Source organism: Mixophyes fleayi, unplaced genomic scaffold, assembly GCF_038048845.1.
Source record: "Mixophyes fleayi isolate aMixFle1 unplaced genomic scaffold, aMixFle1.hap1 Scaffold_3885, whole genome shotgun sequence".
Lineage (NCBI taxonomy): Eukaryota > Metazoa > Chordata > Amphibia > Anura > Limnodynastidae > Mixophyes > Mixophyes fleayi.
The window spans coordinates 1-15911 of NW_027447868.1; the positions used below are offsets into that span (position 1 = coordinate 1).

Below are 15911 nucleotides of genomic sequence, written 5' to 3' on the forward strand. Positions count from 1 at the left end.
TCTGTCCACCGCATATTGACACGCACTGAGATTGGATCCTGGGTTTTGAACACTAGCATATCCAAAACTAGAGTGCTGCTTGGCTTTGAGTCTAAGGCTTGCCAAGCTGGAGTTACATGTGTCCCTGTAGACATAGGGGGGTGTTGGAGGGGCGTAGGGGCAGGCTGGTGTTGGCACGGCTGAATTCAGGGAAGAGTTGCTCAAGTTGTTCAGGTTATTCAAGCTGTTGAGACTGGAGCCTGGCACCCCGGTGACGGCAGAGGGCACCATACTTGAGGACATACTCATGGAGGATATGGAGTTTGGTGAGGAAAACATACTCTGTGAGGATAAGGGATTGACATTCATAGAGTTGAAGAAAGGAAAACTCTTGGTGGAGAGAGAGGCCGAGGTCAGGCCCTTGGCCGCCCAGTTGTTGTAGGAGTAACCTGGGTACATATCGTCATAGGGTTGCATGAGCCCATTGAACTGCGGGCCAAAGCCATTCTTACACAGCTCTGCTTGCTGGTTCCTCTCTCTCTTTCTCCATTTAGCTCTGCGATTCTTGAACCAAACCTGAAAATAAATATAACACCCAGATCAGCTCTGCTCCACAATATACATGTATGTAACAAAATCCCATAAACATTTGCCTGCCAATTCAGTGATAACATCAAACACTATATATATATATATATATATATATATATATATATATATATATATATATATATATATATATAAAATTGTATTTATTTATTTTTTTCTATGACGGCTTGATATTATTTGTACAAGCCTGGATCATTTAATTGTGATGTCAGTTTTTCTCTCTAACATTTCCCAACCCAAAGTAGCGTATACATTCATCCAGGCCAACGAACATCAGTAAAAAGATTTGTGAGACCTGGAAAAGTGGGGCAAAGATATTTCATTATAACATCTAACTAGCATAATGAATGCATCCCCTTGTAGCAAGATAAATCGCTATCTGTATAAATAAAACTCACTGCATTTCTTTACAAGACATCAGAGGATCCGTCAAGTGAGCAGCAAGTCTTTTCTCAAGCAGGATAATAGAACAAATCTCTGGTATGAATCCTCAAGAGATCCTCCCAGTGCTAATCTACAGTGACTGAAAGAAACTTCTGACCCAACTTGTCCTTTCTGGCTTGTTGGCAAGACTTGTCTTTTAACTACGTGCTAAAATGAGAACCCGGAGTCGTCCCTGTAGACAATGGAGAAATCTGCAATACACATCCTGGGTGTCTGAATTGTCAGCCACCCTCCTGCAGAGAGAGTTTGTGTATTGGAGCAGTCCCTTAGTCTCCCCTGTTTACACAAATCATGTTGTACATTACAGATCGCTGTTAACTGTACCATTAATCCCTCGCACTCAATTGACAAGAACCACATTAGGCAGTCTTTAAGATTCCCAAAATGTTGCTAATTTGAGCCGGAAAGATACCCGCCTTGATAAAATATACTGCTGTCCACTCCACTCACCAGCAACGACTTTGCTGTAATTAGCCCGAGTTGGAGTTTCTTATAGAAGGCAGTGTTGTATAACTCTTATTTTATTTATAGACTGCATGAATATTTCCAAAAGCCCTTTGCACACATTTTCAAAAAAATAAGATGTTATCTCAGCACCATAGATTGTGGACCTAAATGTATGTAATCATTTGACCTTTATGGGACATATATATTTATTATTACCATCCTTGAGTAACGTTGCGTCAGATGTTTCCAAACTTTACAACGATTGCTGTGTTAATATTTGCGACTACTTTGAGTCCATCAACAAAGTTTAGAAACGACCCACTATTGTGCTCAAGGCTGTTTTCATCCACAGTCTAATGTTTTAGGTGCAATAAATCTTATCTTTTCCAAGCCAGAGATTATGTGCACCTTGGTTAGGTTTGCTCAGTAAGCATAACTCTTCAAATCAGTCTAGAACTACTAAAGTATAATTTACCAGACACATACAGATATTTTTTTCTCTTTGAACCTGTGTAAGATTACAAATATCAGTTTTAAGCAGTAAAAATCACATATGGTGGAAACAACCCAGTCGTGTTTCTCCCAAGAGGCAGCTAAAATGCATTTTACATGTCGAAATGCCACATAATTATGAACTTAAATTCTACTTGTCGCACAGATGTTTCAAAGCGCATTAATTGCAACACAGCTATAGTGTATAAAACTGGATTATTTGAATGAACAATGTTTGACTTTTAACACCGGGTTTGCGTTATGCATCGTGCATGTGATATTAAATATGTTTATTACAAAATATTGCATATTTTATGGGCTTCGAACAGGAATTTTAAATCCCATGAAGAGAAGTAGTGTGAAGCATGACTATAATTCCCAAGGATATTATAAATTAAACTGCTTATTTTGATGTGGGTTTCATGCATTCAGACACTCAATTTTCCCTTTTTGGCTAGGTATTAAATAATACAAATATTTTATTTTTTTCAGGATAATTCTATGCTATTTAAGTACTAGTTATTTTATTGTAAAACTGAGTTAATGGGCGAGTCCTTATATGAGAAAGATCTAGATAGACATGTGTTGTGTGTACGATTATCACATGTGATTGCAGTCTTGGCCTCCGATGACTGACGTGTAGTACTCACCCTAACTCTGGCCTCGGTGAGGTTGGTCCACACGGCGATCTCCTCCCTGGTGGACATGTCAGGATAGCGGTTCCTCTGGAAGGTGGCCTCTAATTCCTGTAACTGTTGGCTGGTGAAGTGAGTCCTCTGTCTGCGTTGTCTCTTCTTCTTGGAAGGGTCGTCAGTGCCGGTATCATCACTTTTACTTTGGTGATTTTTGTCCTTATCTGCAAAAACAGACGTCAAATATGCAATGTATATATATATATATATTCATTTTCAATAGAACAAAAGCAGTGTCTATACCAACAAAATAACAGTAGACAGCAGCTAATAAGCTTTGCCCTTTTGGCCTGGTTTAGCACCCAGAGGGTTCTTGTACAAATCCTGTAAATCCCCAATACCTCAGGGCTGTGGATTACGCTCCTCTGACTGGGACTAGAGCAATAATGCTACACAGATTTATTAAAACAGAATAACCCCGACTCCCTACAATGATCGTCTTAAATAAATAAACACCTAATTATGCAGGTGCAGTTAGAAGTCACTCTGATGTCCTGCAGCGAATAAAATAAACCGCATAGCAAGCGCCTTCTGCTGTAATCATTTAGCTGCAGTCATTGTGATGTGTTTATTGCGCCCAAGTAATCCTTACTAATTTATTTCCACAATTATCTGCCTTTTTTTTTTTATTTTACCCAACAAGGTACAGAGCAGCATATTGTGAGTCAGATCTCCAAGAAGCAGCAATAGAATTAGCTGACTCATTATTTATGACAAGTTGTAGTAATTGGCTATTTATTAAAAATCAAATTGAGGTTGTAGTGTAGGATGAGTAACAATTTTATGTCACAAGACCACAATCTTTCTCTACAGCGTTATGATAGGTTAACTCGCCAAGAAGAGGCGTGAATTGACATCAGTACACGGAATAATTATACATTGGATTGCGTTTTTATCATAATCAACATTTGTCAACGTGTGTTTACATGGCGCCAGCATACTCCGCAACGCATTACAATATTTACTGTAATTGCCTTACTTGCAATCTGATTGTAATGTATCTATGGCAGCAGATGGTAAAAACAGATCATCCTACATAATAATGTACACGTTTTGAAAGTACATTACAAACAATAACTGATAAAAATGTATGTTAATGAAAAATAGCTAATCAGTACACTTTTCTTCAGAGCATATAATGCAGAAGTCTAACTTAAAGATGCAATTGACAGACAGGGTGTAGTAAGGCTATGATACATATGTGTGTGGTCTGGGCCGAGTCTTACCTGCAGCCTCTGGGCTGGAGGTGTCTGAGATTGTATGGACCTCTAGCCTCTGCTTACACTCCCCAGAGCGAGGCCCCAGTGAGGAAGCCATGGAGACTAGAGTCACTGCCTGATGATGAGAAGAGGCTGAAGCCAGTTTAGCCCCGGCCAAATGATCCAAATGTAAAGGGTCTTTCATAGAGTTCATCGATCAGGTGTGTGTAAAAGGGAGCAGCCTTCCAAACAAAATCCAAGCCAGATAGATACAAAAAGTGCTCTGGTTTAAAGGGAAAAATCCTCTATAGATTGCAATGAAATTCAGTTCCACTGTGTGTCCAACTGGTGGCACCAAAATATAGATATAAGTACTGAGCAGCAGCACAGGCTGGGTGGAATAGTTTCAGCAAGTCACTTGTTAAGTGCAGGCTTAAGGAGCCTTATTTTTAAGTCCTGCTGAGTCCACTACAGTCATTAGGTAGATATTACTTTCTGTTCCTCCTTCGCTCTGGTACAGGAGACACTGGAAGTTAGCAAGACTGGTGCAGAGAGGGTCTTCTAGTGAGCTACCAAGGAGTGCATGATGTAGCTGAGGGTAGACATTAGGGCAAGCATATGAAGTGTCAGTGGGAAACAACACCACTGTGTCCAGAAGCAAGATGCTGATCCCATTCACTGGCTCTAGCACAAGGGCTGCACTTTCACAAGTGACAATGGAGATTCAGCAATAGCTCAGTCGCTTCCCTGTTTGACTAACTTCTTAAAACCAGAGATTTGTCCTACCCAGCTAGCTGACGTCAGCCCACTCCCCCCTTCTCCACTGCTCGCACACCCAGCCTGGCGCGTCATAGCCAATCACAGGCTCTCCCTGCTGGCCGCGCACTGACAGGCACAATTGACGGGGCTACCGTAATTATAGACACCAATCCGCACTCGACCAGGGCGGGCCTGCTGCATGACTTCTTGTATAATTGTCAGAAACTACTCTGCAGACAAGATGAAGCAAAAGGGTCTATCCGAATTAGCAATAAAGAAGAATTTTCTTTTTAGGGGTAGTTAATTTAACAAAGACTGATCTCAGAAATTCGTGCCCAATATCAAGTATTCATTAAAAATATAGCATTAAACTATGTCGTATTAAGCACTATACATAAATAGATGCATTTATTCATTTTTATTTCATACAGATTATACATAGCAACCAGTCCGAACAATTGCATGTAACACTTTTAATGATAACAATATAATAAGACAAAATAAATCATAAATTTTCCTAAAAATGAACAGCCATTCGTTTAATCCACATACGCAGCACATACACGTATTGCATTACTATATTAAGGCAAATTGCAAACGTCTAATACCTATTTACGTTTCTATATGTTTATGGTACCATGACAGCTAAAACTTCCCATAAATACTGACATTAAGCAGCGAAAAGTCAGTTGAAATCAAGAAAGCGGATTGGGTCTTGATAGCTCAGTATCTGACCTTTTTCACACGAGATTTGTGTATTTATACAGACATGTAAAGACAGGGTAGAATTCCAACATATTATATCTGGTGACAATTTTATGCGCATAGCTCCAGGGGAAAAATATTTTCTTTTATGCAGCTCAATTTTGGATTTTATATTCCATTTATGTACATTGAGCTTCATTGAAATATCTGCCAATCCAAAACATCGCAAAAAATGACTTCACAGCTATGTTTGCCATTCATCCCTCCCACCCCCATGATCTGACACTGACAAATGTAAAATCTTTATCAAGGTATATGTCAAAATTATAATAAAAGCAAAGGTTAGTATGTTCATGCATATATCTATTTATCTCTATTTCTATTTGATCTGTTTCTATCACATGTTTAGGTATCTCATCAAATAATATCTATCTATCTATCTATCTATCTATCTATCTATCTATCTATATATCTATCGATCTATCTCAATCTAATCTGTCTGTCTCCATCTATCTATCGATCTATCACAATATAATTTGTATATCTATCTATCTATCTATCTATCTATCTATATCATATCCGTCTATATCTAATCTATCTATCGATCTGTCTATGTTAGTCAGATATTCAGAGATAAAATCACTTTAAATTAATGTGGACTCTGTTCATTATCTGCCGCTTACATTACGCGTTTTATCCCTGAGATTTTACACGGAATCTTTCAGACCCCACAGCGTTTCGATAGAGACAATGCTCTTACGTTTTGTAGTGCCTTTTAATCTGATAAGACTCTAATTTGCTTAAGTCTTTTAAATAGGGGTTTAGATTGGCCCTAGCCGTTCTCTTATTGAATTCCCTCTAATTCCCACCAGATCATAAAGTATATGTGTAAAGTAAATATTTCCAGTTTCTGCACTACAGTTGATGACCTATAACTAAGTCAATATGAATTTGGATCAATCTTTGACTATTTGTTTTTTAAGTATTTCTGTCATTTGACAGGAGTGGGTGGTGTGATCATTAGGGGGTGGGCTTTTGCAATGAAAAATAAATGAGAGGCGTGAAATAAGTGACTTGTAAACTTTCTATGTAAGATTATAATATTAATAGAAAGCATACGACTGCGTTAATACTTTCATGCAGGGACGTCATAAATTAAGACAACTATAAATTGATAGAATAACGTTGTCTTACTTTGAAGCAGACGATCAGCTAGAGTATGAATTATCTACTAATTGGCTTGTTGTAAGCTCCCGTGGTCAGGGCCCATATCTACAATTATAGCCATTTACTTTCTTAAAGATTTCTGCATATTATACACATAAAGCATTATGTGAAATAAAATAGATGTTAATATGCTTAATAAATGTTCTCAGTACACTCTAGCCCAAAAATTACAGAGTGTTATATGTGTGAATGAGCAAATGGGAAAAGTAGTAACGTGGACGGTGTGTTATGAAATAAAAATACACAAAGTTAGTACATAAAAGCCAGCAAGAAAGTTACTTTGTAACCTACTCGCAGCATCATTTATACAAGGCAAAACTCTGTCAAATAAAATAAACAAACCCATACAAAAGTGAATATGTATACCAAACCCTCTTCAGTCCTGCCCTCCTACATATACACAGAGCTGTCAGTGCCTACTGGACTCATAATTAATAAAGCTGTTATTAACGCTCAATTTTATTTAGCATCAATGCAGATACTTCCATACAGACCTATAGCGCGTACATACATGTAACACAGATATTTATCATTTACACCAATACTCCGCCTTACAAATGTTACTCCTGCCCTGGCATGTTAATTGTGTGATCACTGCACTGAACACCTCTGTGTTTGAATCCGGTGCTTAATTATGGATATTTTATAGAGGATAAAACACGTCTATTGTCCCTTATTGCCAAAGATGAGGTCCCGATACCAGTCAAATTGTTGTCTAGCATATAATTGACTTTGTGTCATCTCGGAGATGTAGGGTGGAGCTGAAATTAATATCTAGTTACATACACACTAAATACGCCAATAATGTTTTATTGTATAATAGCGGTAATGAAATAATGTTCCATTGTACTTGTAAACTAAAATACTCTTCTCTTCCAATATATTCTATTTATGCTACAGTATTAGAGTATGCTGTGGCTGGCAGTAAATGTTATATCCACATAATGTGCACATTATGACTTGTATTTAATACTATGTCCAAGTTAGTTTTAACATTTAAAGGAATGTGTTGTTATTTTATCTCATGAGCTACAACTGGTGAGTGAATAATTATGAATATATGTAATAAACAATGAGGTTATTTGATTAGGGACCTGGAAGACTAATTTACATTAAGAAACCTGCATATGATCATGTGATATATTTGCACTGTTTATAGTGCCTAATCTCATAATAATAATAATAATAACAAGAAGAAGAAGAAGAAGAAGAAGAAGAAGAAGAAGAAGAAGAAGAAGAAGAAGAAGAAGGAGAAGTAGAAGAAGAAGGAGAAGAAGAATTAAAGAATACCTCAATAAAAACTAGAAAAGATCTGTAAACTGAATTTATTAAAAACATTACATAGAAAACATACGTGGTGCGCAAATACGCCACACACCTTTATAAATACAAAAATAGTAAAATTTGCCTAATTAACATGCTTATTATTTTTTACTGAAATATGCCATTAACAATGTGTATATTTTATAAAAGTACAGGTGTGTTTTCCAATAATTCTCCAGTAAATCCTACTAATTTAATGCAAAGTTGTATCAGGTTTCCCGTGTGAAAACTATATGAAATCTCTAAGGTTTATAGTCAGTAACCTTCGCCTATATAAGCGTATAGCTGGCAAAGCTAAAATCCTTAGACCAGAACGAGAGTTTGACACCTACTGATTTTGTGCTCGCTATAAACTACCTATCATAGCCCAATATTTCTGCTATTGGAATACTTACTTGTTCCTTCCAAAAGTTGTACATACATGCATAGCTCCAAGTACTGTTTGGATGTATGTAAGTGCACAGACACGACACAATCCTCATCTGTGTTCTCCATAAACTTAAATTCAGATGCAACTCCTGACATAGTGACATTTTTTACATTGAATACGATTGTTTTCTTCATTGTTAAATGCTCCAACAATAAAGAACATTAAGCAATATAATGTATTACACACTAATTGGACATGAGAACGTACAATTTAAGATGAATATAACGTGACACTATTAAAGGCTGTAGGAAGGCAGATCTGTTAGTTGATGCTCCAGGTTAATGTAGTGCCTATTGCCCTTTGTACAGCCCAAATGTCATTTATACCGTTTATTGGCATAATATTCCCTTAATAGATAAATTGATGCTGGTGGGGCCTCGGCTGTCTGATAACATTGTCTTTCACTCTTCCACATATCGTGGATTACTGCTCATTCTCCTAGATGGAGAGCCATTAATTACCATTCAGTCAATATTAGGTAAAAGACAATGCTTTTTACATAGGATTAAGCAGACATCACATTGTTCCATTAGTATATTCCTGCTCACGAAACAGCTTTGCTTATACATTTCTTGTTCCCCCGAGTCATCCCAGCCACTCTTGCATATATTATTGGGAAGCAGGAAAGGACAACAGCTAACAGAAAATAAGTTTTACTGAGACACTTACAGACAGGGCTTGCAAAGCAGCCACACTATGTTTCTAATTAGATCGGCATTAATTAATTTTATTTAAATAACCGCTGAGCAGAGAGATCAGTATTCTGTATTCCAGGGCTATGTGATTAAATATGTAAATAAGGAAAACATTCTACATTGCAGGCATTATCGTTCGTTTTTTTTTCTTATTAGCTGTGGACTAAAGATTATATTATTGCTATATATATATATATATATATATATATATATATATATATATATATATATATATATACTAATTTATAAATTTCGTACGAAGTATTACAAAATTTCATTTGGTCCCCTTGTTTTACATTACGTTAAAAAGCATAAAGGTGCTCTAAAATGGAACAGAGCAAGAAACAGCCTACACATAGCATAAAATATATATATTTTTTTGAAATTTAACATAAAGCAATGTAGCAAATTTGAACTGCATCACAACAAGTGAAGTCTATAAAATGTTACACGTCTTGTATGCAATCTCACAACTCTTGCTGCAAAATGATATCACAGAAACACCTTTGAATAGACTGAAAGACATTATCATAATATATAATAAGAACGGTGTAAACGGACGCCTGGACACCGCTTTAGCCAATGACATGCATGACTAATAACTCTAATCACAGCCTACTGCAAGTCGCTAAACACGAAATTCTAATTACCAGTAAAATACTCACATACAAAATGTGGTAATTTTTTTACTCTATGTAATATATCATTATTGTTTAAGTTTTCTTAGTAAACAATCAATTATTTTTATTAGCCAGTTTTCTTTGCATGCCTAGTACTGTATTAGCAAAACAATAAAATAAAAATAATAAACAAAAATAGTTGCCGTCTTAGGTTTATAACACGTAAGGCATTTTACACGCACTACAACAATCATGTCCCATAATTAATGGTTCTGACTTCATCATTTGTTTTACGGTATGGAAAGTAAAAGTCAAAATGGCATGTACCCTATGGAATATCACATACAATTAGATGTAGTTGGTAGGATAATTCTTTACTGCAACGAACCCATAAGTTTATAGCAAAGCCCAATCTAAAGCCGTGTACTGTTATTAAGACCACTTGTCCGTTTGAAGGGGGACGTTGTTGTTCTTTCCACTTTCCCACTGCGCAATATTAGTCGCTAAAATGAACAGTATAGCGGCACTGAAGGGGTTAATGTGATTTCCACACCAATAGCGGCAGCATAATACAAAGCGGCTAATTTTGTTCTTGGGCGTGTTTACTACATGCTGGTATTAAAATAGTGCCTTTCAGGATTTGGTAGATAGTATTATATCGACAATTAACTTCATCGCCTCAACACAAGCAGACAATATTTTGAAGCGTGTTAATATGGGGGTTGGAATTCAAAACATAAAATAAATAAGTAAATGCATATAAAAACACTAGAAATCTATTGTTACATTACTATATTAGTTAGTTACCTGGTACACAAACTGCATGTCACTTCAGTCACTGCTATGTCAGTCACCTCACTATATATGGGCACACTAATGACTATCAGATTTTATACAACATGCAGAATACAAGGTCACATGAAAGTATAGCTTTATTCATGCGATTTTCCAATAAATTGTGTCCAAAATTAATTTATTTTATGAGGAACACTGTGCGTATGTAAAGCATTTGCTCTTAACGCATTTGTTTTATTTTTAATACATTATTAGCCTTTCCTGCGCTATATAAAGAAAAAAAAACCCTGTAAACATCAACAATACCAAAAACTGCAACACGACCACTTGTCTAGAACTGATGGGAAGATTACGTCTCCGCGTATCATCACTGCACTTGTCTGGCGGCAGAGGGCGCCATAGGACCGTAACTGAGAGACCTGCAGCTCCACGCACAGAGAAGGCCCAGACTTTTGGAAGTTATTTGCAGTAAACTATAACGTTACATTCTCTCTCTTTTTATTTCACTATATTGTATTATTATAGTCTTCCGCCCCAAACCACGTTTCTTAGTTCTGTACTAATGGACAGCGAGCGTATCAGGAATGATATATCCCCCCTGATTTCTGAAGCTTGGTATACAAATGTGGATTTTCTGAGAGGGCTGGGTGAGTGGATGATGATGGAGAGACAATGCATAATTTTAGTGTTATATTGCAACATTTTGAGCGAAACACCTGAGTTTTATTAAGTGATGGGGTTATTCATTTTGCCAATACCTGGCATTTACTATCAGACAGAAGCCCATACAATCATCTACGTTATGCCCAGTGTAAGGCTAATTAAATATCTTACCACTGGCACTTTGATGTGGTCTGACACACAGCTTCCCTGATTCTTTTCTGCTGCTTTGTGTCCCCTCTGTAGCAGAGAAATCACCTTTCTTCATATCAGGGTCCTTAGAGAAGAGACACTCCACTGCAGAGGGGTGACCTCCTGATTACAGACAGAAAGGAGATTTAGACATGGGGCTTAATGCAGCAGGAGGAGGAGGAGAGGATCCCCTCTATCACAGTCTAGGGGTACTATATGTTCTAGCTGCACTAAGCTCCTATATTTTCGCAGTCTCACTGAAATCCTGGCGATCTTTACATGTGTTTTTTTTTCCTGCTTAGTAAACGCTAGAATAATGAACGTTTCGGATTCGTTTTCAACAATAGAGTAATAGTTTGAAAAACCACAGTTAATTTCCCATTAATTCAACATAGTTCTTACCTAATTGGACACAGGTTGTCACCAGCTTGCGACAGTTAGACTCCATTATTTAGTGTGTTGATTGCCTCTTAATCTGTAAAATATTGAAAATAGAAGAAACCACGTTTATTAAATATATTTTTAAGCAACATCATTTAGTATGTCACATAAAAGCACTCGATTTACGTATTTATAAAAAATATTACAGATGTCGTATTTATAAAAAAAAATATATAACATAGATGTGAACTCACACTCTTCACTCATTACTAGCAGCTACCTGTACTAGAACTACTATGTATCGGTAACTCTGATATTTACACTGTGTATTATCTCTAGAAATGAGGCCTGTATACATGAATATGAAGTAGAGCAATTTATCTGTGTGTGAAAATATGTACAGCGAATTCTGTTTAATAACACATGTTTAGGTATCTCATCAAATAATATCTATCTAATATCTATCTATCTATCTATCTATCTATCTATCTATCTATCTATCTATTTATCTATCTATCTATCTACCCATCCTGAATGCAGGTACAACAGCACATAACACCTACCCATCTCTGTGTCTTGGTCTATAATACAGTTACAGGAACAAACTTACACCTCTTTATTTTGCATCAAATTTACAGCATAAACATAGACGTTACGTTTATATCCATGCATCAGGGATATATGGCATGTTTTAAAAAGTAGCAAAGTAATATAAAATACAGACTAAGTACAGGATGGAGACGTAGCCATATAGAATCAGCTAATATATATATATATATATATATATATATATATATACATATATATATATATATATATATATATATATATATATATATATATATATATATATATGCAGCTGTTCGATACAAAAGGACAGTTACTGCTGGTGATTTCCTGCAATTGTCCGTGCTTCAAACATATGCTTCTCATCATTCATCATAACATTAGCTAATTCTGGAAAGCGCTATCACTTCAATTACTCAGTGGTGGCTCATTTGTTAAATTACATTTCAATTAATGAGGGTTCACATAGATGAGATATCGGCCTACAAATACAGCTTGAAGTTTTTTTTTAAAAAAAAAAATTAGCACTTTTTACAAGAATAATTGAAGATATCATGAGCTGTTCTAAGTAAAATACTAATGAACAGATCTTGTGTACACAATTCTAGACACACTCAGACTAGCTTGGCGCTGTAACCCTTGTCACTACAACACCAATGTAATAAGCCCAGAGCAGATCCTTGTGTCCTGTTTATGTTCTGTGTTGATGATTTAAGTTAATTATGATGAGGTCAATGATTGTGCAGTTGCCTTATTGTGGTGTGACAACAATTAGTGAGTAAACCAAGTGGAAAGTAATGTGTGGCGAGCAGAGGCTTCTATCACTCCCACCTCACCAGTCAGCAGTCTGTATATATTTACTAATTTCAGTCTTTTCCTCCCATTTTACACACTGATGCTCCTGTTTCCCCATGCTGGTGCCAAAGAAGAGCAGAAGTTTGGCTGCTCCACATTTGAATGATTCCGCAGTAAAATCACAGGATTAGTGACTGATTGAGATGTCTGTTCGTGAGATATTACAAAATTCATTATCACAGCTCTCTGCTAACTCGATATGAAGTAACACAGATGGGATTTTATTAGCCCAGGATTGGAATGTTTACTTATGATAATTTCAGAGGAAATTTGCATGTCATCATCTCTAATCTTTTTTCTCCTTTAATGTCTGCACTGGGTGAATAATTACTTGATGTCTGGATTGATGCATATTTTTAACCTGGATCTGCGGCCTAATTATTACAATGATAATTTTTATCGTCTATTTTATGGTCAGCACTGCACACCTTTTTGAATAGAGGATATGTAATGTGTGTTTGTAGGCAAGTAACGGTATTTTGTGTCCTTAAAACCTTTCCACACACACATGATATACATATATATAGGCAGATAGATAGATAGACAGATATAGATAGATAGATAGACTCCACAGGCTGTATCTGCTACTGCATTACACACACATTGTATGTGTGTATAACCATATTATTAATGTGAAACCACTAAGTAGGTCTCGTAGAGAATAAAGGGGAAACGAGAAATATAATTTTGAAAGTGTATGCAATATCTATCTATCTATATATATATATATATATATATATATATATATATATATATATAAAAATATAAATGTTGTGTGTGTTTGTGTGTGGTGTAAATATAAAATAACACACGCAAACGTACATTCACATAAATGTATTTGTACACGCACATATAAAATGTTATATGCACTAAGTCCACTTTGTCTTTTATATATATATATATATATATATATATATATATATATATATATATATATATATATATATATATATATATATATGATAGACAGATAGATATGATAGATAGATAGATATTATTTGTTGAGATAATTTAACGTGTGTTATTAAACTGTACTTCAGAATACACATGTATATTTTAGCACACACAGATAAATTGTTCTAAATTTCATAGCAATATATACGGCGCTGTTCTATAACACACAGTGTAGATATTAAAGTCACCGATGCCCAGTTCTAATACAGGTAGCTGCTACCAGTAATGTGTGAAGAGTGTGAGTTCACACGATAACAGGCCTATTTACTGTACGATTGCACTATGTTGTAAACACTTGTGGCAATGACTGGACCACCAACCTGCTGGCGACTCTGCTACTCGCCTTTATTTTAATTCGTGTTGCAATTTAAAGATTGTTCTTTCATGTTTCTATCACAAATGCACAATTCACATTCTTTATTCCAGCTGTTCTGCAGCTTCAATCCTAATGTAGACAACAAACCTTCTGCTTTTAACCCGGCCAGTCTGCTGTTACATTTATGGCAGTATAAAACAGTCCACTTATGTTTAGAGTGGGAGAGCAAAATTAAAAAAGAAATTGCCATATGTAATTTCATGTCTGGGGCACATTTAGTAATATTTCACACATATCAGTATCGTGTTAACTATCCTCAGATCTCCAACCATCTGGACTTACTTTGTCTTCTGTTACAAACTTGCCTGACATTGTAACACAGCGTTAAGGGAAGTACTTTGTTAATACAGACAGCATTGCACCCTCCATGACTTTGAGAGCAGGACGTCGCATACATTGTATTTATTTTATTCCTAACACTTGTTGGATTGTTGGATACACTTCATCTCACCTGCTTGCGATTTGGGAATTTTTAAAATAAAACGCAAATGATAAGTCATGACGTTTCTATAGGGAACTATAAATCAGAACCTATAGAGTTCACTAAACTATTTATACTTGTCCTAATAGATTATTAAAGTACAGTAAAGTGAAGTAAACATGCGGCCTAACTCCTTGTTGAAAGGCAGACCTGCTAGTAAATCCCCCAAAACTGATAACTGCTCCTGATAAATCGCATGCGGTTAGTATGTAATAGAGATCATGTGTAGTAAAACAATGTTTATAAGAAAACATAATGTAGTGCAGAGCGATCTGTGTACGTCTATACAATGTCATCCACACAGTTTGACTTCACGGTAAAGGCAGTACAAGGGATTATATGTCTGGAGATAATACAAAGTAAAGGCCCCAGGTGGAACAAATGTATGAACTATCATGATCTCACATTGTTAGTCTACAGCAGCATTGTAAGCAGTGTACTTACCGTCTGAACTTGCAGACAGCCTATGCTTCTTGCTATGAAGAAATCCTCAGTGCAGGCTTGGATGGGGTATCACAATTAAAACAAAACAAAGCACAAACTGAAGGATCCAATACAAAAGAAACCAAAAAAGCAAGGTCCCAAGTTCCTTTGGGGTTCCTGATAAGGCTGTGAGATGAGAGGTGTCTGTTCCCGGGTCTCTCCCTCTCTGTGTTTGTCTCACTCTCTTTCTGCAGTGGGAATGACGTGACGTCAGCAGAGATTCCACCAAACTCAGTCAGCAGAGCAGGAGGGAGGAGAGGGGTCAGGGGATAGAGACACACAGAGGGAGGGATGGATAGGGATCACAAAAATATCTAATCACCAGGTCAGGAGAAAGCGCAAATATGAAAAAAAAAACTGCATTAAAAACGATGGGGAGGGGGTTTAGGACAATGAAAAGTAAAAACACAGAGAAACGTAATAATACAAGTAGTGGTATGGGATTAGCAATATATGGAAAAATATGCACGTATATTATTATCAAAGTAGACTAATAGTAAAATCTCATAAGAACGGTTGGGGAAGGTCTTTACCAAAGGAAATTAA

At 36.3% G+C, this 15911-nt stretch overlaps 1 protein-coding gene across 1 annotated transcript; it reads right to left on the reverse strand.

Moving 5' to 3' along the window:
• Positions 1–3: 3 nt before the first annotated feature.
• LOC142133679 (pituitary homeobox 2-like) lies at positions 4–15571 on the reverse strand (the record flags this gene model as incomplete). Its single annotated transcript, XM_075194471.1, has 5 exons — positions 15327–15571; positions 11671–11743; positions 11251–11391; positions 2622–2827; positions 4–555 (listed from the first exon to the last, which is right to left on the reverse strand). Coding segments are annotated over exons 2-5 (945 nt in total), but the record flags the coding sequence as incomplete, so codon positions are not given.
• Between the last annotated feature and the right edge of the window lie 340 nt (positions 15572–15911).